This window comes from Hippocampus bargibanti, linkage group LG16 (assembly GCF_051943395.1).
Source record: "Hippocampus bargibanti isolate YZ-2025 linkage group LG16, ASM5194339v1, whole genome shotgun sequence".
In the NCBI taxonomy this organism is placed as follows: Eukaryota; Metazoa; Chordata; class Actinopteri; order Syngnathiformes; family Syngnathidae; genus Hippocampus; species Hippocampus bargibanti.
Window position 1 is genome coordinate 15,801,641 of NC_142749.1, and position 19,572 is coordinate 15,821,212.

The 19,572-nt window shown below is 45.7% G+C and overlaps 2 protein-coding genes and 35 non-coding genes across 50 annotated transcripts in view; 2 read left to right on the top strand and 35 right to left on the bottom strand.

Moving 5' to 3' along the window:
• Positions 1–12,490, top strand: part of LOC148886667 (stAR-related lipid transfer protein 13-like) — a 25,111-nt gene extending 12,621 nt beyond the window's left edge. For both annotated transcript variants that reach the window (XM_089017644.1, XM_089017646.1), the window contains 10 exons: positions 552–1,786; positions 1,887–2,057; positions 2,130–2,289; positions 2,410–2,608; positions 2,732–2,945; positions 3,045–3,159; positions 10,909–11,175; positions 11,329–11,546; positions 11,707–11,883; positions 11,957–12,490. In XM_089017644.1, the coding sequence (XP_088873770.1) occupies positions 552–1,786; positions 1,887–2,057; positions 2,130–2,289; positions 2,410–2,608; positions 2,732–2,945; positions 3,045–3,159; positions 10,909–11,175; positions 11,329–11,546; positions 11,707–11,883; positions 11,957–12,062 (2,862 nt within the window). In that variant the 3' untranslated portion in view covers positions 12,063–12,490. The remainder of the gene's footprint in view (positions 1–551; positions 1,787–1,886; positions 2,058–2,129; positions 2,290–2,409; positions 2,609–2,731; positions 2,946–3,044; positions 3,160–10,908; positions 11,176–11,328; positions 11,547–11,706; positions 11,884–11,956) is intronic.
• trnal-uaa (transfer RNA leucine (anticodon UAA)) lies at positions 3,328–3,400 on the bottom strand. Its single transcript has one exon. It is a non-coding gene; the product is annotated as a tRNA-Leu (tRNA).
• On the bottom strand, positions 3,858–3,930 carry trnaf-gaa (transfer RNA phenylalanine (anticodon GAA)). Its single transcript has one exon. It is a non-coding gene; the product is annotated as a tRNA-Phe (tRNA).
• trnaf-gaa (transfer RNA phenylalanine (anticodon GAA)) lies at positions 4,063–4,135 on the bottom strand. Its single transcript has one exon. It is a non-coding gene; the product is annotated as a tRNA-Phe (tRNA).
• trnaf-gaa (transfer RNA phenylalanine (anticodon GAA)) lies at positions 4,268–4,340 on the bottom strand. Its single transcript has one exon. It is a non-coding gene; the product is annotated as a tRNA-Phe (tRNA).
• On the bottom strand, positions 4,473–4,545 carry trnaf-gaa (transfer RNA phenylalanine (anticodon GAA)). The gene has a single exon. It is a non-coding gene; the product is annotated as a tRNA-Phe (tRNA).
• Positions 4,678–4,750, bottom strand: trnaf-gaa (transfer RNA phenylalanine (anticodon GAA)). Its single transcript has one exon. It is a non-coding gene; the product is annotated as a tRNA-Phe (tRNA).
• On the bottom strand, positions 4,883–4,955 carry trnaf-gaa (transfer RNA phenylalanine (anticodon GAA)). The gene has a single exon. It is a non-coding gene; the product is annotated as a tRNA-Phe (tRNA).
• On the bottom strand, positions 5,088–5,160 carry trnaf-gaa (transfer RNA phenylalanine (anticodon GAA)). Its single transcript has one exon. It is a non-coding gene; the product is annotated as a tRNA-Phe (tRNA).
• trnaf-gaa (transfer RNA phenylalanine (anticodon GAA)) lies at positions 5,293–5,365 on the bottom strand. Its single transcript has one exon. It is a non-coding gene; the product is annotated as a tRNA-Phe (tRNA).
• On the bottom strand, positions 5,498–5,570 carry trnaf-gaa (transfer RNA phenylalanine (anticodon GAA)). Its single transcript has one exon. It is a non-coding gene; the product is annotated as a tRNA-Phe (tRNA).
• On the bottom strand, positions 5,703–5,775 carry trnaf-gaa (transfer RNA phenylalanine (anticodon GAA)). The gene has a single exon. It is a non-coding gene; the product is annotated as a tRNA-Phe (tRNA).
• trnaf-gaa (transfer RNA phenylalanine (anticodon GAA)) lies at positions 5,908–5,980 on the bottom strand. The gene has a single exon. It is a non-coding gene; the product is annotated as a tRNA-Phe (tRNA).
• Positions 6,113–6,185, bottom strand: trnaf-gaa (transfer RNA phenylalanine (anticodon GAA)). Its single transcript has one exon. It is a non-coding gene; the product is annotated as a tRNA-Phe (tRNA).
• Positions 6,318–6,390, bottom strand: trnaf-gaa (transfer RNA phenylalanine (anticodon GAA)). Its single transcript has one exon. It is a non-coding gene; the product is annotated as a tRNA-Phe (tRNA).
• Positions 6,522–6,594, bottom strand: trnaf-gaa (transfer RNA phenylalanine (anticodon GAA)). The gene has a single exon. It is a non-coding gene; the product is annotated as a tRNA-Phe (tRNA).
• Positions 6,727–6,799, bottom strand: trnaf-gaa (transfer RNA phenylalanine (anticodon GAA)). Its single transcript has one exon. It is a non-coding gene; the product is annotated as a tRNA-Phe (tRNA).
• On the bottom strand, positions 6,932–7,004 carry trnaf-gaa (transfer RNA phenylalanine (anticodon GAA)). Its single transcript has one exon. It is a non-coding gene; the product is annotated as a tRNA-Phe (tRNA).
• trnaf-gaa (transfer RNA phenylalanine (anticodon GAA)) lies at positions 7,137–7,209 on the bottom strand. Its single transcript has one exon. It is a non-coding gene; the product is annotated as a tRNA-Phe (tRNA).
• On the bottom strand, positions 7,342–7,414 carry trnaf-gaa (transfer RNA phenylalanine (anticodon GAA)). Its single transcript has one exon. It is a non-coding gene; the product is annotated as a tRNA-Phe (tRNA).
• Positions 7,547–7,619, bottom strand: trnaf-gaa (transfer RNA phenylalanine (anticodon GAA)). Its single transcript has one exon. It is a non-coding gene; the product is annotated as a tRNA-Phe (tRNA).
• trnaf-gaa (transfer RNA phenylalanine (anticodon GAA)) lies at positions 7,752–7,824 on the bottom strand. Its single transcript has one exon. It is a non-coding gene; the product is annotated as a tRNA-Phe (tRNA).
• trnaf-gaa (transfer RNA phenylalanine (anticodon GAA)) lies at positions 7,957–8,029 on the bottom strand. The gene has a single exon. It is a non-coding gene; the product is annotated as a tRNA-Phe (tRNA).
• On the bottom strand, positions 8,162–8,234 carry trnaf-gaa (transfer RNA phenylalanine (anticodon GAA)). The gene has a single exon. It is a non-coding gene; the product is annotated as a tRNA-Phe (tRNA).
• On the bottom strand, positions 8,367–8,439 carry trnaf-gaa (transfer RNA phenylalanine (anticodon GAA)). The gene has a single exon. It is a non-coding gene; the product is annotated as a tRNA-Phe (tRNA).
• Positions 8,572–8,644, bottom strand: trnaf-gaa (transfer RNA phenylalanine (anticodon GAA)). The gene has a single exon. It is a non-coding gene; the product is annotated as a tRNA-Phe (tRNA).
• Positions 8,777–8,849, bottom strand: trnaf-gaa (transfer RNA phenylalanine (anticodon GAA)). Its single transcript has one exon. It is a non-coding gene; the product is annotated as a tRNA-Phe (tRNA).
• trnaf-gaa (transfer RNA phenylalanine (anticodon GAA)) lies at positions 8,982–9,054 on the bottom strand. Its single transcript has one exon. It is a non-coding gene; the product is annotated as a tRNA-Phe (tRNA).
• Positions 9,187–9,259, bottom strand: trnaf-gaa (transfer RNA phenylalanine (anticodon GAA)). Its single transcript has one exon. It is a non-coding gene; the product is annotated as a tRNA-Phe (tRNA).
• On the bottom strand, positions 9,392–9,465 carry trnaf-gaa (transfer RNA phenylalanine (anticodon GAA)). The gene has a single exon. It is a non-coding gene; the product is annotated as a tRNA-Phe (tRNA).
• Positions 9,597–9,669, bottom strand: trnaf-gaa (transfer RNA phenylalanine (anticodon GAA)). The gene has a single exon. It is a non-coding gene; the product is annotated as a tRNA-Phe (tRNA).
• Positions 9,801–9,873, bottom strand: trnaf-gaa (transfer RNA phenylalanine (anticodon GAA)). Its single transcript has one exon. It is a non-coding gene; the product is annotated as a tRNA-Phe (tRNA).
• On the bottom strand, positions 10,006–10,078 carry trnaf-gaa (transfer RNA phenylalanine (anticodon GAA)). The gene has a single exon. It is a non-coding gene; the product is annotated as a tRNA-Phe (tRNA).
• Positions 10,210–10,282, bottom strand: trnaf-gaa (transfer RNA phenylalanine (anticodon GAA)). The gene has a single exon. It is a non-coding gene; the product is annotated as a tRNA-Phe (tRNA).
• On the bottom strand, positions 10,415–10,487 carry trnaf-gaa (transfer RNA phenylalanine (anticodon GAA)). Its single transcript has one exon. It is a non-coding gene; the product is annotated as a tRNA-Phe (tRNA).
• trnaf-gaa (transfer RNA phenylalanine (anticodon GAA)) lies at positions 10,620–10,828 on the bottom strand. Its single transcript has 2 exons — positions 10,792–10,828; positions 10,620–10,655 (listed from the first exon to the last, which is right to left on the bottom strand). It is a non-coding gene; the product is annotated as a tRNA-Phe (tRNA).
• Positions 12,105–19,572, top strand: part of nbeaa (neurobeachin a) — an 80,708-nt gene continuing 73,240 nt past the window's right edge. For all 13 annotated transcript variants that reach the window (XM_089017631.1, XM_089017632.1, XM_089017633.1 and 10 more), the window contains exons 1-2: positions 12,105–12,202; positions 13,386–15,443. In XM_089017631.1, the coding sequence (XP_088873757.1) occupies positions 15,171–15,443 (273 nt within the window). In that variant the 5' untranslated portion in view covers positions 12,105–12,202; positions 13,386–15,170. The remainder of the gene's footprint in view (positions 12,203–13,385; positions 15,444–19,572) is intronic.

Sequence of the window (19,572 nt, forward strand, 5' to 3'; positions counted from 1 at the left end):
TTTAATTGTTTTAATAGCTAATGGATAGCTAGCTATATAGATGATGGATAGCTAATAGATAGCTATCGAGATAGATAGCTAGAATGATGACTATATAGCTAATGGATAGCTGGCTATCTAGATAGCTAGCTAGCTAGATGGCTATCCATTGGTGATCTATTGGCTAGGTTTCTATCTATTTGAGTTACTTCCGGGTTGATTGAACGCTGGCGCGTGTGGCTGCCGCTGCTCACCCGCAGGGAAAAACTTTTCCTCTGACTATAAAGTGACCTTGAGAGTTTTGAAAGGCTCTTAGAAATGAAATGGATTATTACTATTTGCTAGCTGATTTATAGCCCACTAGCGAAAGTTTCTGCAGTGTCAATGCACTCGATCGCTCCAAATGTTAAACCAAATTTTACATTTTTGCTCTGGTGTTCACCTAAACCTTTTCTTATACTGTCACACTTTAGTGTTGCGATTTTCTGGAACATATTTGCGAACCTCTCAATTCAATGGTTCATCCTTTCTAAAGTTTACCCACTTCTGAAACCTGCGCTGAAATTGTTCAGGGGGAAGATTCAGATGAAGATGACCCGATGGCCATCAGCAAACGTTGGACATTTGAGTGGAACAGCCGCCGATGGTCCCGCCTGGAAGACTTCCTGTCGGACGGTGGTCCTCAGGGCGGAGGCCCTGGCCCGCAAAGCGCGACGAGCAGTGAGAGCGCACTGAGTCAAATGAGCGAACAGGAATTCGCCGAAATCTCCTCGCTGCAAAGCGAGGACTCGGCCTCCATGGCGGCGGATGCCATGTCGGTAGCATCCTTATCAGCCTTCTTCCAGCCGCCGCCCCGTGACCTCTCGCACTACAACTCCCTGCCCGTCAAGGGGGTCCGCCAAGGACAGGCGGGGCGCAGCAAAGCAAAGGAGTTCCTGCGGCGCATGGAGATGATGCGTACCTGGGGGCCGTCCACCATGCGCAAGAGCTTCAAACGCAGACCGCCGATGGTCATTGGCGAACCCGTGCTGCAAGGGGAGGAACCCCTAGCCCTGCAGGTCCTGCAGTGTACACCTATCACCCAGTTAGAGCAAAACCTGGCCACTACCGACGGTGAAACATTGCCCACCGAGGTCGTCAAGGACTTTGACAACGACTGCGCCGACCTTTCCAGGATGAACGTGAGCCCCATTCGTGATCCGGCGCCCCCGCGAGCACGGACAGCCAGCAAACGAAGCAGCAAATATCTGGAGGACATGGAACTCCCCTTGCAGGGCAAGAGGCCCGATGCACAGCGGACCCAGTTCCACTCGCATGAAAACCTACTCATTCATGTCCCCAAAGACCACAAGCCGGGTACTTTCCCCAAAGCGCTGTCCATTGAGAGCCTGACGCCTGGGAGAAACTCCGCTGACCTCACCATTTCCAGACCATCCAAAAGCAAGAACCTGGACGACATCTGGTCTTGTCGTCCACTGTCCAAACCCCCGTGCCCGAAAGCTCCGAGGGGTAGCCGGGTCAGCATCTATGACAATGTCCCCGGTTCCCACTTGTACGCCAGCACGGGCGACATCCTCGACTTGGAGAAAGAGGACAACCTGTTCCCACACTTGGATGACATTATCCAGCATGTCAGTGGCCTGCAGCAGATCGTGGATCATTGGAGTCGCGGCGTACTTGCGGATAGTGAGGAAGGAGATGACGGTGAGGATAGAACCACACCCATCTCCCAGAACGATACAGACTCCATCGGGACCAGTCGGGACAGGAGAGATTCCGGTGTTGGGGCCTCCTTGACAAGACCGCGGTAAGAAATACATCTTAGGGGTGCCGAAGTGGTCAGGCACATCGTAGTAGAATCAAGATCCTTTTTCCTTCCAAGATCTGAGACCTTTACGCCATTTCAGGGTGCGTTGGCCCAGTTTCAGGACCTCTCATCATCTCAACCAGCCGTTTTCATCACTTCACATCAGTAGTCAGTCAGCCGCTCAGCTCAGGCTGCTGCACAAGTTCTCCTTGCTACGCCTCACCGCCATCATGGAGAAGTACTCCATGTCCAACAAGCATGGTTGGACCTGGTGGGTTACAAGAGCATCTGCTTAGGGTCTGCTTCCTACTTATGCCTGAAGACTCATCCTGTATGCTTGCAGGTCTGTTCCAAAATTCATGAAGCGTATAAAGTCTCCCGACGCCAAGGACAAGAGTGTGTTTGGAGTCCCACTCATCGTGCACGTACGACGTTGCGGCTTCCCGCTGCCACTTTGTCTTCAGCAGGCTCTTGCTCACCTCACGCGCCATTGTCTGGACCAGGTACTCGTGGCAAAGATATTCAAGATACAATAAAGACACCAGATTTGGCCACAAAAGACAATAATGAAGTTGTCATGGACCGCTTTACTATCTTCTTATCTTCAACGGGTTTCCCTCCAGGTGGGCCTGTTCCGCAAGTCTGGTGCAAAGTCTCGCATCCAAACACTGCGCCATCGGTGCGACGCCTCTCCCGATGGCGTGGACTACGAGGACCAGTCGGCTTACGATGTGGCCGACATGGTCAAGCAGTTTTTCCGGGACCTTCCGGAACCTCTACTGAGCAACAAGTTGGGAGAAACCTTCCTGCACATCTACCAGTGTAGGTAGCTAGGCTACCAGCTAAAATACCTTTGTGGGTTTTTTTGGGAGGGAAGGGGGGGGGTTCATGATGTTCAACACTACATTTTACCATAAAGGTTGGATATTTTACACCCCTCCCCAGACATACCCAAAGAGCAGCGTTTGCAGGCAGTGCGGGCGGCCATCTTGTTGATGGCGGACGAAAACCGTCAAGCATTGCAGACTCTGCTCTATTTCCTGCGCGACGTAGCAGCACAGGTTGACGAAAACCAGATGACGGCCGCTAACCTCGCCGTTTGCCTGGCGCCGTCGCTCTTCCACCTCAGCCTAACCAAAAGCGCCACGCTGTCGCCAAGGTACACTGTTGCTGTTGCAGTCCAGTATGCAAGATTTAAAATGTACTGGCGCTCGGTGTATTGAACTGACTGGTGTTAACTGTTTTCGTTCCGATGAAGGTCCATCCAGAGAAAGTATGGCAGTGGACGACCAGATCAGAAAGACTTGAATGAGAACTTGGCTGCGACTCAAGGCTTGGCTCATATGATCACAGAGTGTCCACGTCTTTTTCAGGTTTCCTTTTCTTAATTTTATTCTAGCTATTTCGGCCTGTAATGAGGGGGAGTCGGATCTGTTCACCTGTCAACCAATGGTATCTTAAATGCCAAAATATCAAGATATCGTCACAGGACAAATCATCGTAAAGTAAATGCAATAAAGTAACTACTTGAGCACCTAATATGCCAAAACCCAGGATTGAACCAGGGACCTTTAGATCTTAAGTCTAACGCTCTACCAAATGAGCTATTTCTGCCTCAAATGAGGGGGAGTCAGATCTGTTCACCTGTCAATCAATAGATTATTAAGCGCCAAAATATGAAGATATTGGCACAGGACAAATCATCGTATAGTAAATGTATATGCCGATACCCAGGATTGAACCAGGTACGTTTAGATCTTCAGTCTAACGCTCTCACAACAGTCTAACGCTCTACCAAATGAGCTATTTCTGCCTCAAATGAGGGGGAGTCAGATCTGTTCACCTGTCAATCAATAGATTATTAAGCGCCAAAATATGAAGATATTGGCACAGGACAAATCATCGTATAGTAAATGTATATGCCGATACCCAGGATTGAACCAGGTACGTTTAGATCTTCAGTCTAACGCTCTCACAACTGAGCTATTTCAGCCTTGAATGGGGTTGACTCAGGCCTCAAACACAGGATGAATCCTTTTGAAGTAATAGCAATAAAGCAGGTGCTCTAGTATGCTGAAACCCAGGATTGAACCAGGGACCTTTAGATTTTCAGTCTAACGCTCTCCCAACTGAGCTATTTCGGCCTGTAAAATGCATGACTCGGTCCTTTTCACCTGTCAACCAATGGGGACTGAAGGGCCAAAATGACAAGGTTTGGTCACAGGACAAATCATCGTAAAGTAAATGCAATAAAGTAACTACTTGAGGACCTTATATGCCGAAACCCGGGATTGAACGAGGGACCTTTAGATCTTCAGTCTAACGCTCTCCCAACTGAGCTATTTCGGCCTGTTAAATATATGACTCGGTCCTTTTCACCTGTCAAGCAATGGGATCTTAAGCGCCAAAATATCAATATATGGTCACAGGACAAATCCTCGTAAAGTAAATGCAATGAAGTTACTACTTGAGGACCTTATATGCCGAAACCCGGGATTGAACCAGGGACCTTTAGATCTTCAGTCTAACGCTCTCCCATCTGAGCTATTTCGGCCTGTAAAATGTATGACTCGGTCCTTTTCACCTGTCAACCAATGGAAACTGAAGGGCCAAAATGACAAGGTTTGGTCACAGGACAATTCCTCGTAAAGTAAATGCAATGAAGTTACTAGTTGAGGACCTTATACGCCGAAACCCGGGATTGAACCAGGGACCTTTAGATCTTCAGTCTAACGCTCTCCCAACTGAGCTATTTCGGCCAGTAATGCCGGGGAGTCGGACCTGTGCACCTGTCAATCAATGGGATCTTAAGCGCCAAAACATCAAGATACTGTCACAGGACAAATTCTCATGAAGTAAATGCAATAAAGTAACTACTTGAGGACCTTATATGCCGAAACCCGGGATTGAACCAGGGACCTTTAGATATTCAGTCTATCGCTCTCCCAACTGAGCTATTTCGGCCTGTAAAATGTATCACTCGGTCCTTTTCACCTGTCAACCAATGGGAACTGAAGGGCCAAAATGAGAAGGTTTGGTCACAGGACAAATCCTCGTAAAGTAAATACAATGAAGTTACTAGTTGAGGACCTTATTTGCCGAAACCCGGGATTGAACCAGGGACCTTTAGATCTTCAGTCTAACGCTCTCCCAGCTGAGCTATTTCGGCCTGTAACATGTGCAACTCGGTCCTTTTCACCTGTCAACCAATAGGAACTGAAGGGCCAAAATGAAAAGGTTTGGTCACAGGACAAATCCTCGTAAAGTAAATGCAATAAAGTAACTACTTGAGGACCTTAAATGCCGAAACCCGGGATTGAACCAGGGACCTTTAGATCTTCAGTCTAACGCTCTCCCAACTGAGCTATTTCGGCCTGTGAAATGTATGACTCTGTCCTTTTCACCTGTCAACCAATAGGAACTGAAGGGCCAAAATGAAAAGGTTTGGTCACAGGACAAATCCTCGTAAAGTAAATGCAATAAAGTAACTACTTGAGGACCTTAAATGCCGAAACCCGGGATTGAACCAGGGACCTTTAGATCTTCAGTCTAACGCTCTCCCAACTTAGCTATTTCGGCCTGTAAAATGTATGACTCTGTCCTTTTCACCTGTCAACCAATGGGAACTGAAGGGACAAAATGACAAGGTTTAGTCACAGGACAAATCCTCGTAAAGTAAATACAATGAAGTTACTAGTTGAGGACCTTATATGCCGAAACCCAGGATTGAACCAGGGACCTTTAGATCTTCAGTCTAACGCTCTCCCCACTGAGCTATTTCGGCCTGTAAAATTTATGACTCGGTCCTTTTCAGCTGTCAACCAATGGGAACTGAAGGGCCATAATGACAAGGTTTGGTCACAGGACAAATCCTCGTAAAGTAAATGCAATGAAGTTACTAGTTGAGGACCTTATATGCCGAAACCCGGGATTGAACCAGGGACCTTTAGATCTTCAGTCTAACGCTCTCCCAACTGAGCTATTTCGGCCTGTAAAATATATGACTCGGTCCTTTTCACCTGTCAAGCAATGGGATCTTAAGCGCCAAAATATCAAGATATGGTCACAGGACAAATCCTCGTAAAGTAAATGCAATGAAGTTACTACTTGAGGACCTTATATGCCGAAACCCGGGATTGAACCAGGGACCTTTAGATCTTCAGTCTAACGCTCTCCCAACTGAGCTATTTCGGCCTGTAAAATGTATGACTCGGTCCTTTTCACCTGTCAACCAATGGGAACTGAAGGGACAAAATGACAAGGTTTAGTCACAGGACAAATCCTCGTAAAGTAAATACAATGAAGTTACTAGTTGAGGACCTTATATGCCGAAAACCGGGATTGAACCAGGGACCTTTAGATCTTCAGTTTAACGCTCTCCCAACTGAGCTATTTTGGCCTGTAAAATGTATGACTCAGTCCTTTTCACCTGTCAACCAATGGGAACTGAAGGGCCATAATGACAAGGTTTGGTCACAGGACAAATCCTCGTAAAGTAAATAGAATGAAGTTACTAGTTGAGGACCTTATTTGCCGAAACCCGGGAATGAACCAGGGACCTTTAGATCTTCAGTCTAACGCTCTCCCAACTGAGCTATTTCATCTTGTAATATGGGGAGTCGGACCTGTGCACCTGTCAACCAATGGGATCTTAAGCGCCAAAATATCAAGATATTGTCACAGGACAAATTCTCGTAAAGTAAATGCAATAAAGTAACTACTTGAGGACCTTATATGCCGAAACCCGGGATTGAACCAGGGACCTTTAGATCTTCAGTCTAACGCTCTCCCAACTGAGCTATTTCGGCCTGTAAAATATATGACTCGGTCCTTTTCACCTGTCAAGCAATGGGATCTTAAGCGCCAAAATATCAATATATGGTCACAGGACAAATCCTCGTAAAGTAAATGCAATGAAGTTACTACTTGAGGACCTTATATGCCGAAACCCGGGATTGAACCAGGGACCTTTAGATCTTCAGTCTAACGCTCTCCCAACTGAGCTATTTCAGCCTGTAATGCCGGGGAGTCGGACCTGTGCACCTGTTAAGCAATGGCATCTTAAGCGCCAAAATATCAAGATATGGTCACAGGACAAATCCTCGTAAAGTAAATGCAATAAAGTAACTACTTGAGGACCTTATATGCCGAAACCCGGGATTGAACCAGGGACCTTTAGATATTCAGTCTAACGCTCGCCCAACTGAGCTATTTCGGCCTGTAAAATGTATCACTCGGTCCTTTTCATCTGTCAACCAATGGGAACTGAAGGGCCAAAATGAGAAGGTTTGGTCACAGGACAAATCCTCGTAAAGTAAATACAATGAAGTTACTAGTTGAGGACCTTATATGCCGAAAACCGGGATTGAACCAGGGACCTTTAGATCTTCAGTTTAACGCTCTCCCAACTGAGCTATTTTGGCCTGTAAAATGTATGACTCAGTCCTTTTCACCTGTCAACCAATGGGAACTGAAGGGCCAAAATGAGAAGGTTTGGTCACAGGACAAATCCTCGTAAAGTAAATACAATGAAGTTACTAGTTGAGGACCTTATTTGCCGAAACCCGGGATTGAACCAGGGACCTTTAGATCTTCAGTCTAACGCTCTCCCAACTGAGCTATTTCGGCCTGTAAAATATGGGACTCGGACCTTTGCACCTGTCAACCAATGGGATCTTAAGCGCCAAAATATCAAGATATGGTCACAGGACAAATCCTCGTAAAGTAAATGCAATAAAGTAACTACTTGAGGACCTTATATGCCGAAACCCGGGATTGAACCAGGGACCTTTAGATATTCAGTCTAACGCTCGCCCAACTGAGCTATTTCGGCCTGTAAAATGTATGACTCTGTCCTTTTCACCTGTCAACCAATGGGAACTGAAGGGACAAAATGACAAGGTTTGGTCACAGGACAAATCCTCGTAAAGTAAATACAATGAAGTTACTAGTTGAGGACCTTATTTGCCGAAACCCGGGATTGAACCAGGGACCTTTAGATCTTCAGTCTAACGCTCTCCCAACTGAGCTATTTCGGCCTGTAACATGTACAACTCGGTCCTTTTCACCTGTCAACCAATAGGAACTGAAGGGCCAAAATGAAAAGGTTTGGTCACAGGACAAATCCTCGTAAAGTAAATGCAATAAAGTAACTACTTGAGGACCTTAAATGCCGAAACCCGGGATTGAACCAGGGACCTTTAGATCTTCAGTCTAACGCTCTCCCAACTGAGCTATTTCGGCCTGTGAAATGTATGACTCTGTCCTTTTCACCTGTCAACCAATGGGAACTGAAGGGACAAAATGACAAGGTTTAGTCACAGGACAAATCCTCGTAAAGTAAATACAATGAAGTTACTAGTTGAGGACCTTAAATGCCGAAACCCGGGATTGAACCAGGGACCTTTAGATCTTCAGTCTAACGCTCTCCCAACTGAGCTATTTCGGCCTGTAAAATATATGACTCGGTCCTTTTCACCTGTCAAGCAATGGGATCTTAAGCGCCAAAATATCAAGATATGGTCACAGGACAAATCCTCGTAAAGTAAATGCAATGAAGTTACTACTTGAGGACCTAATATGCCGAAACCCGGGATTGAACCAGGGACCTTTAGATATTCAGTCTAACGCTCGCCCAACTGAGCTATTTCGGCCTGTAAAATGTATCACTCGGTCCTTTTCACCTGTCAACCAATGGGAACTGAAGGGCCAAAATGAGAAGGTTTGGTCACAGGACAAATCCTCGTAAAGTAAATACAATGAAGTTACTAGTTGAGGACCTTATTTGCCGAAACCCGGGATTGAACCAGGGACCTTTAGATCTTCAGTCTAACGCTCTCCCAACTGAGCTATTTCGGCCTGTAACATGTGCAACTCGGTCCTTTTCACCTGTCAACCAATAGGAACTGAAGGGCCAAAATGAAAAGGTTTGGTCACAGGACAAATCCTCGTAAAGTAAATGCAATAAAGTAACTACTTGAGGACCTTAAATGCCGAAACCCGGGATTGAACCAGGGACCTTTAGATCTTCAGTCTAACGCTCTCCCAACTGAGCTATTTCGGCCTGTAAAATGTATGACTCTGTCCTTTTCACCTGTCAACCAATGGGAACTGAAGGGACAAAATGACAAGGTTTAGTCACAGGACAAATCCTCGTAAAGTAAATACAATGAAGTTACTAGTTGAGGACCTTATATGCCGAAACCCGGGATTGAACCAGGGACCTTTAGATCTTCAGTCTAACGCTCTCCCAACTGAGCTATTTCGGCCTGTAAAATGTATGACTCGGTCCTTTTCACCTGTCAACCAATGGGAACTGAAGCGCCAAAATATCAAGATATGGTCACAGGACAAATCCTCGTAAAGTAAATGCAATGAAGTTACTACTTGAGGACCTTATATGCCGAAACCCGGGATTGAACCAGGGACCTTTAGATCTTCAGTCTAACGCTCGCCCAACTGAGCTATTTCGGCCTGTAAAATGTATGACTCTGTCCTTTTCACCTGTCAACCAATGGAAACTGAAGGGCCAAAATGACAAGGTTTGGTCACAGGACAAATCCTCGTAAAGTAAATGCAATAGAGTAACTACTTGAGGACCTTAAATGCCGAAACCCGGGATTGAACCAGGGACCTTTAGATCTTCAGTCTAACGCTCTCCCAACTGAGCTATTTCGGGCTGTAAAATGTATCACTCGGTCCTTTTCACCTGTCAACCAATGGGAACTGAAGGGCCAAAATGAGAAGGTTTGGTCACAGGACAAATCCTCGTAAAGTAAATACAATGAAGTTACTAGTTGAGGACCTTATTTGCCGAAACCCAGGATTGAACCAGGGACCTTTAGATCTTCAGTCTAACACTCTCCCAACTGAGCTATTCCAGCTTGTAATATGGGGAGTCGGACCTGTGCACCTGTCAACCAATGGGATCGTAAGCGCCAAAATATCAAGATATTGTCACAGGACAAATTCTCGTAAAGTAAATGCAATAAAGTCACTACTTGAGGACCTTATATGCCGAAACCCGGGATTGAACCAGGGACCTTTAGATCTTCAGTCTAACGCTCTCCCAACTGAGCTATTTCGGCCTGTAAAATGTATCACTCGGTCCTTTTCACCTGTCAACCAATGGGAACTGAAGGGCCAAAATGAGAAGGTTTGGTCACAGGACAAATCCTCGTAAAGTAAATACAATGAAGTTACTAGTTGAGGACCTTATTTGCCGAAACCCAGGATTGAACCAGGGACCTTTAGATCTTCAGTCTAACACTCTCCCAACTGAGCTATTCCAGCTTGTAATATGGGGAGTCGGACCTGTGCACCTGTCAACCAATGGGATCGTAAGCGCCAAAATATCAAGATATTGTCACAGGACAAATTCTCGTAAAGTAAATGCAATAAAGTAACTACTTGAGGACCTTATATGCCGAAACCCGGGATTGAACCAGGGACCTTTAGATCTTCAGTCTAACGCTCTCCCAACTGAGCTATTTCGGCCTGTAACATGTACGACTCTGTCCTTTTCATCTGTCAACCAATGGGAACTGAAGGGCCAAAATGACAAGGTTTGGTCACAGCACAAATCATCGTAAAGTAAATGCAATAAAGTAACTACTTCAGGACCTTACATGCCAAAACCCAGGATTGAACCAGGGACCTTTAGATCTTCAGTCTAACGCTCTCCCAACTGAGCTATTTCGGCCTGTCATGCTGGGGAGTCGGACCTGTGCTCCTGTCAATCAATGGGATCTTAAGCTCCAAAATATCAAGATACTGTCACAGGACAAATTCTCGTGAAGTAAATGCAATAAAGTAACTACTTGGGGACCTTATATGCCGAAACCCGGGATTGAACCAGGGACCTTTAGATGGGATGTTAAGCGATTTGTCATGTGACGATATCTTGATATCATCACAGGACAAATTCTCATAAAGTAAATGCAATAAAGTAATAGATCTAGTCCCTTATAAGCCGAAACCCGGGGTTGAACGAGGTACCTTTAGATCTTCAGTCTAACGCGCTCCCAACTGAGCTATTTCAGCTGGTGATGGTGGCGATTCGGGCCTTTTCACCTGTTAACCATTGGGAGCTTAAGCAAGTCCACTTGTTGGTCTTCTCACAGATCCCCGAAGAGATGGTCAGCCAGTCCCGTAACTCTTACATGGAAGCTGAGCTTGAGGCCCCTCCTCTGGGTGAGCTGGGTAAGATACGCCAAGATGACACGGAAGAAGATGGAGAGGAATTGGACGAAGAAGACGAGATCGATGAAGGATCCTACCATACTTATGTGGAGAAGCTGATCCACAACCTTCGAAAGGAGACCAAGGACAAAAGCAAAGGGTGGATGATTCGACCGGCAGGAGATCACGTGGAAATGGCCTCCAAAAAGGTTCTCACTTTCATACTCATTGCCCACGGTCGACTGGAAAGAGTGCTCTGATGCAGAGACGCTTTTCAAACGTTTTATTCTTCAAAAATATTTGGCAAGAGGACCTTGAACAAAATTTTCATGTGCTCTTGGTGGCCGCATTTGTGCCTTTAGGTGGGTGACGGCAACCCGCTTCGCCGTTGGCGTATCAGCACGGAAGTGGAGGCCACGCCCGCTGAGGTTCTTCACCGGCTACTGCGAGAGCGCCCCCTCTGGCAGATGGACCTACAGCATGAGAAGGTTTTGGAAACACTGGACAAGCAAACAGACGTGTACCAGTACTGCTGTCACAACATGGCGCCGCATCCACGTACAGACTTTGTCATTCTCAGGTACATGACTCAAAAAAATGAACCAATCGTCAAAGAATTTGTGTCGAGGAAACAGATTCTTGTGTGTTCCATATTGAAACCCTGGAGCAAACCAAGGACCCTTAGGTCCTCGGTATCTGTTGTCACTTCAGACTCCACATCTGTTGATGCTTCCCGTCAGGTCCTGGCATTCCGACCCAACTAAAGGCTGGTGTGCGCTTGTATGCGTGTCGGTGGATCACGACGACGGACCGCGGACGGCGAATCGGGGTGTGGTCCTGGAGTGCCATTACTTGCTGGAGCCCGTTGGAGTACCGACCAGAACCAGACTGACGCACGTCTCCAGAGTGGATCTCAGGTATGATTCAACAATATCGTGACTACACCGTTTGTTTTTGATTTCATTGTCATTTTCTCTTTGTGACCTGCAGAGGGCGAACTCCAGAATGGTACAACAAGGCGTACGGGCACCTTTGCGCCAATGAGGCGCAGAGGATTCGGGCCTCGTTCGTCAAGGCGGTTGAACCATCCCTATAGAAACAGTTGGACCTCCACGCTGAGCCTTGCGGTACGGGAACAGAAAAGCGCACTGTTGCCAGACTGTGGGATTCTCACGTTCACCTCTTTGGTGGTGATGTCATTGTGATGTCATCGGAACATTGCCTTGACCTGAGAAGGTAAAGCTTGCACAATTCATTTCTGTCATGTCTGAGACATGTGACGACGGTTGCACTGCTTCTGGGAAGCATGATGACGATGTGTCCATGTGCGCGTTTGTTGTATATAAGAGCTTTTCAGGGTGTCGCTATCATATTGATATGCTAACAATAAGCAATAAGAAAGAAATGCTTTAGTGTCTTTAGTGCTGCTAAGGAGCCTTCATCGCCATGGCAATGCTTTGGTACAATCTAAGTTGCCACATACGACACAGAATTGTTGTTTTGAAATAAAAATAAGATTGTTTGTTTTCCCCCTCATTTTCTTTATTTTTACAGCAAGGACCATTTATATGAATTTAATTAAAGGACAACGACACCATTTTTTTGTTTCCTAACTGACATCAGAAAAACGTTTTATAGCATCTAAAATACCCAAAACACACAGGCTGATATTTTTAGTCAAATGCAAAACACCAATAAAAGTGAGTTAAAGTGTCCCAAAACTATTTCAAAATGACCTCGGAGTTGGCGAGTTTTAGAAGGTCCCGCCCCCTTGTTCGTGACTTCACGCCATGACGTCTTGCCTTGCTCTAGAATCAAAACAATGGCTTCAGATTCGGAGAAGATGCTTTCTTGCGACTCATCCAGTTATGAATATGATTCAAATAGTTCTGAAGAGGAAAGCATAAATAATTTAAAACAGATTCTTTTCTTACAGACAGTGTATTGTAGGTGTTCGAATACATGTCGGCGAATACCCGACACTTGCGCCTTCGTCATAAACTTTTGCAATCGACACAACATTGACATTGACGACCAATCTGGATCAGATCGGAATTAAAATCGCCAACTTCCTGGTTTGAAGTCCCATTCAATGTAGCTCAGTAACTGTAATTCCGCGGTTTTCCACCGAGTGTCGCTGTTGGTTTGTTAATATAAATTAATAGGACTCCTGTGGAGAAGCCATCAATTCATGCAATCGACAAACCTATCTTACCCATCCATCCACACCTCCCTATCTGTCTGTCTGTCTGTCTGTCTGTCCACACACCCATCCAGTCCTCTGACAAGCAATCTGCCCGATTCCAGTTCTCTGTCACAACCAATCAGACGTCAATCATGCACTAAAATGCATGTAGTCCACTTGTGTTACTTTCCTGTGCAATCTGGCAATCAACGCTTCAAACAAACACTCTTCAAGCCTTTGACGGACAAGAAGAAGAAGAAGAAGAAGAAGAGAAAGGGCAACAAGAGTTTCAGCCAATCAGCAACCAGAGCCAGGACAGAGCCGCCCTGCGGGAAGAACCTTTTGTTACACAAGACAAAGCTTTACAAGCCTTTGTGTGTCTTGACAAAGAGGAATGTGACATGTGCGCATGTACACACATACACACATACACACAAACACACACATACACACACACATACACACACACATACACACACACAGGGCCTGAGAAAATTATTGTGATGTCGCCGCTGTCAGTCCACTGCATCTCAGAAGTGAGTGGTGGAACATCAAGTGTGGTTGGATGTGATGAAAATCTATTCACACACACATACACACACACACAAACAAACACACAGAGACCAATCAATTGCAAATTGGTCTGGCTGCTAGCAGATGCGACCTGCTGGAGGAAGTCATGCGGTGTGAATTGTGTGCACAATACAAAAAAAGCAATACTTGTAGTAGTCTGATGTACTCTGCATATATATTGAAAATCACTTTGTGGCCTTCAAGAGCAGTCAGGTTCGGGTGTACCCCGAGTGGGGGGGTGGCAATTTGAACTGGTTGCTGGCCACTTGCAGTTTGTTTCGTCTTAGTTCGTTTTAGTCATGGTTTTGTTTGCTACTTTGGACTTTTTTTTCTGATGACTCTGTTGTTTGAGATTTTGTTCCTGCTGACTTTATTTCATACAATTTGGAAAATACATCCTCCTTCTCCCTCCCTGCTTTTTTGGGGTCAACCACCACCATCTTGTAAATCATGACAAGGATGAGCGGGGCTGGAATCGAACCCTGTTCCGCGGCACTGTGAAGCAGATGTGATATCCACGACATATCAAGCTAAATTTATTGTTTATGATGAATTTTTATAACTTGTGTTTTAATTGACGTGCTGTGTTTTAGTTCCTTGTACATATTGTACTATTTCTGTGGATGTAAAAATATATAATGTAAAAAAGTGTATTGAATTTATCGAATCAATCTGTTCCATTGAATACATGCATTCTATCTTATTGTCTCAAAAATAATATTTTGATATTTTTTTGTTTTTAATTTGATTCATGTGCTGTCATTACTTCATGATATTTTTTTGTGATTGATTTTTGAATTTTATTTGGCTGTTTTTAATTAGTCGAATCGTTCGCAAACAGCTACGTGCTTGTATTTGCGTCCGAGGGTGTCCGAATTTATCAAATCAATCTGTTCCATTGAATACATTAATTCATTCTATCTTATTTTCCCAAAAATAATATTTTATTTTATTTTATTTTTTTAATTTGCTTCATGTGTTGTCATTTTTGAATTTTATTTTGCTGTCTTTAATGTGTCGAATCGTTCGCACCGGGTACAAACACCTACGTGCTCATATTTGCGTCCGAGGACGCCATCCAGCAGCAAGCTGCCCGAATGCGCATGCGCGGTCAACGGCAACCCACCGCAGCCAGGGGGCGTCAACATGGCGCTGTTACACGCTGGCGTCTACGTCGACCTCGCGGACTAACTGACAGAGAACGAGCGAAACGGACGCGGCCCCAAAGAGAGAGAGCGAGAGAGAGCTCCAAACCCCCCCACACCCCCAGCCGTATGAAGCCGAGCGCGGTACGAGGACGCCCGCGTCGCTTGTGAACATTCGCACCCTCTCGGTGTGGTTCCTCCTGCTCGGTGGATGTATTTATCCCCGCCGAAGCCGCCTCCTCCGAGCCTCAGCTTGTAGGGCAGGTGCGAGAGACCCGCTTCTCGTCCTCGGAGTGGAAAAATGTCGAGCGAGAAGCCGCTTTCGGCAGCACCGGGCTCGGCTTGCTCGCTGACGGCCACCGACTCTTCGTCCTCTTCTTCGCCGCCGCCGCCGCTGCCCCTTCCGGGGGAGAGGATGCCGTCGTCCGCCGCCGGCCCCGTGGTGCTACCGGCCGGCGTCATCAACCCCGCCGTTCCCATTCGGAATATCCAAATGAAATTCGCCGTGCTGGTGGGCCTCATCCAGGTTGGCGAGGTGAGCAACCGGGACATCGTGGAGACTGTTCTCAACCTGGTGAGTGGACCACCCGGCCTGTCTCCATCATACACATTGACTCCTCCATGTTTTTTATTTGAGGCCTTATGACTCTTATCGAAAACGATGATGTCATTTTTTTTTCAGTTCAAGGAATCAAACGATTAAATATGAATTTTAATGTGTCTGAAAGGAGTGTGCGTGCTTCCCCTCCCTCCCTCACTCCCACTCTCTCCCTCTCAATCTCGTCATCCTCATCAGGAGCGGCCATTGTTGACTTAATGGCGCCGATAAAAGACCCCCCCCCTCATTCACCAATCGCCCCCCTTTTTTAGGTCCTTAGTGCAGGTGGTGTCAACATGGCAGCAAGGTGGACAAAAGGCCCACTTAGCATTATGATGCTATCCGTCGTTATGCATCCATTGTGGATGATAAGGGGGGGTCGCTTTGGGATAGGGAGGGGGGTTGCATTGTATGAACCCCCGTTGATGCAAAAAAAAGTGAGGTTAATGAAGGGAATGGTTGCATATATGCGCACGTGTACCCCCATTTTAGTTTGTACTTGGCCGTCATTCCTTGCGTTTTTTTTAGTCTCACTTTTTGGGGTTACGAAACAGGCGGTGATACTAAACTCTACACCGCAAGTCCCCTTCTTCCACGCATGCATCATACATGCATGTGAGCGGCCATGTTGTTTTTATCTCAAGAGCTGACCTCAGAGAAGAGACGTTTCTTAGTGGGTTTTTTTCTTCTTCCCCCCCCCCCCCTTACCATCTCCTTTTCACCGATGTGGCCTATTTAAGTGAAGGATAGGCAGCATACAGCTGGGCTGTACCATTCTGTGACCCCCCACCCGGGCTCTTCCTCCTCTCCTCCCAGGTGTACCGACAACCCCCCATCCCTTCAAAGAAGAAAAAAAACGCAGCACACGCTAATCTAAAACGCCGGTTGGCCGTGCTATGCATTTAAAAGCAGGTGGAAAGACGGCGGGGGTGGGGGTGGGGGGGACACTGGGGAGAAAGAGGGGTGTCTGAGGGAGGTAGGGGGGGGAGGACGGCGAGGTGGATGGATGCTGCAGTATGCTGGGGAATCATGCAGAGGATGCGCAGGGACTAGGTCAGAGCAACTGTTTGTGGATAGATGTCATATAAGGGGGTTTTAATAACGGCTGCTTCGAGCGGCGCGCTAATGCTAAGTCACTTGGTACGTCCCGCAGGAATGAAAAGTGACTTTTTATGATGGATTGTGTGAAAACCGTCGGCTCGTCATGTTGCGAGTGACTAAAAATGTAGTCTAGCCGCAGTGTTTTTGGATGAAACCAGTTGATGCTGTAAAAACTGTATTTGTTTTACGCTAGCTATTGCTAGCATGGTGAGTGAAAGTACAGTAAAGTCTCGTTATATCGATATCGGTTATATCGATAGTACCGCTTATTACGATACTATTTCGATGAAGGCAAGGAGAAAATTAAATGCGCGCAGGGTCTGATATATCGATAGTCCTGGTTATATCGATATTTTTTCGGACTCCCGAGAATATCGATATAACGAGACTTTACTGTACTTTAAAGCCACACTGTAAAACCCAACAAGTTGAAAGTACTCAAATTTTTTATGGCAACTGATTACGTCAAAATTTTTGAGTACAGTTTACTCAAAAGTTTTGAGTAACCTGTAACCTGTTTTGAGTAACCGGTACAGGTTACTCAAAACTTTTGAGTAAACTGTACTCAAAAATTTTGACGTAATCAGTTGCCATAAAAAAATTGAGTACTTTCAACTTGTCGGGTTTTACAGTGCAGTGTACCTTTCACGTAATTCAGCACCTCCTTTTCACCACCTTTCACGCAGACCAGTGACAGTAAAGACCGCTTTGATTGACATCAAGTTCACAAGTAAACAGACTTTGCGGTTTGCCGTTGCACCTTTAAAATCGTCCAAGGACACTGGAAATAAACACTTTCTTGACAGTGTGAAAGGGCTGAAACATTGTATAAAAATTACTTGTTTGCCGACCGTCGATAAGAAATGCTAATTGGGGGGGGGAAACACCCCGAGCGCCTCCATTTCACACAGTGCAGCAATATGCTGAAAAGATGACTTTGACCGATAGTGTGAAAGGGGTGCAAAGTCATTTAAAGTTCAGATGTGAAGCCAAGAACTTCCCAGGAAACGCCATTGAATCCTTGTCTGTACCTTTCACACACCGCAGGGGGTACTGGGGTAAAAATATCTTATTGACTGCGTGAAAGGGGTTTGAGGGGAGTAGATTATGTAATACAGGTAACATCCGACTTACAACCAGCTCAATTTACGACCACGACCTCCATCCATACCCTATTTTAAAAATGTTTATTGTAACCCTGGCACAGCAACGCGCTAGCAGGCCGGCAACGCGTACAACAATTTTGGCCAGCCAGCATCAATCTCTCGCACAGCAATCCACTGCGTGATGGCACCATAGGGGGGCGGAGTTTCCGTGTCATTTAGCCTCAGATTCTCTATTCAACATTTTGAATGGATTTCAACTTACAACCATTTCGACTTACGACCGTTTGGTCGGAACGGAACTCGTGTCCCTAAAACGAGCCAAATTTTTCCGCGCCGCAAACATCATGTGCTGCGTCCAGTCGCTAATCAGCCTCTGAGGCAATGTTCCGTTTCAATTAAAGCAGCCAAAGACAAACGAGAAGGGGTTTGGGTGTTGGTGGGGGGGGCGGTAAAACCTCAGCGGATCGCCGAATGATCCTCGCGACCGCACTACCACAGACGGCCGTATCGATTCTGACACGCCGCTGTAACTGATGGCCGCCTGGGTCGGATCGCATCGGATATGCTCGCCGTTTGATGTGCCGCCAAGCAGGAAGGAAGAAAACCATTTTTTAACCCCCTTATCACCCCCCCCCCCCCCACACACACACACACACGCACACTCAGCTATTATAGGCAGCATCCCAGTTGTCATGGCAACACTGCTCTTAGAGTGCTCGCTAGCACACGCTGGACCACCTGCTGCCATTCTGCGCTACTTCACTTCAATCCCCCCCTCTTGATTCTTCTTCTTCTTGGCTCCACAGTCTCTACTTTGCTGCATCGCTGGGTTGTTTGCTACCTCTGTCAAGCGGAATGTAGCGTATGATTTCTCATTGCCAAAATAGTCCATGTGCTACTATCGCTAGACTCCACAGTCTCTATTTTCCTGCAATAATTACTTGGCAAACTGCCCATAGTGTCATTTTGGATAAAATGACAAAAACATTTGGCATTTTGCTGCCATGTTGTTTTGTTGTTCAGGTCTAATCCATTCATTTCGTCTCCATTTTGCTGCAGTAATTACTTGTCTTACTGCCCGTAGTGTCATGTTGGATAAAATGACAAAAACATTTGGCATTTTGCTGCCATGTTATTTTCTTGTTAAGGGCTAATCCATTCATTTCGTCTCCATTTTGTTGCAGTAATTACTAACTGCCCGTAGTGTCCTTTTGGATAAAATGACAAAAACATTTGGCATTTTGCTGCCATGTTATTTTCTTGTTAAGGGCTAATCCATTCATTTCGTCTCCATTTTGTTGCAGTAATTACTAACTGCCCCTAGTGTCATTTTGGATAAAATGACAAAAACATTTGGCATTTTGCTGCCATGTAGTTTTGTTGTTCAGGTCTAATCCATTCATTTCGTCTCCATTTTGCTGCAGTAATTACTTGTCTAACTGCCCGTAGTGTCATGTTGGATATAATAACAAAAACATTTGGCATTTTGCTGCCATGTTGTTTTCTTGCTCAGGACTAATGCATTAATTTCTTATTTGTAATTCTGAGCGCTGGTCAGAGGTCTGACCAGCGCTTTATTGGCACCTGAGCAAGAAAAGCCAAAACATGAACACATTCGGAAACTATTAATGGAGGATAACAAACTGTTCTAAAACCATAACTAGCAATGCTAACTATTAGCATTTCAAATGTTTTTTTTTCCGCTCGATATTAGCCAGTGGAATGTTCTCGAGGCAACGTGGTTTAGTTCTTATGTTTTAAACACAAAATGCGTGATTCTCTGATTTTTTATACATTTTTACACAACATTAAATATCAAACGTGTCACATCCGAGACGTCTAACGACGCGACGCAAATATAACGCCATTAAAGGTACGCAAACACAAAAACACCAAAT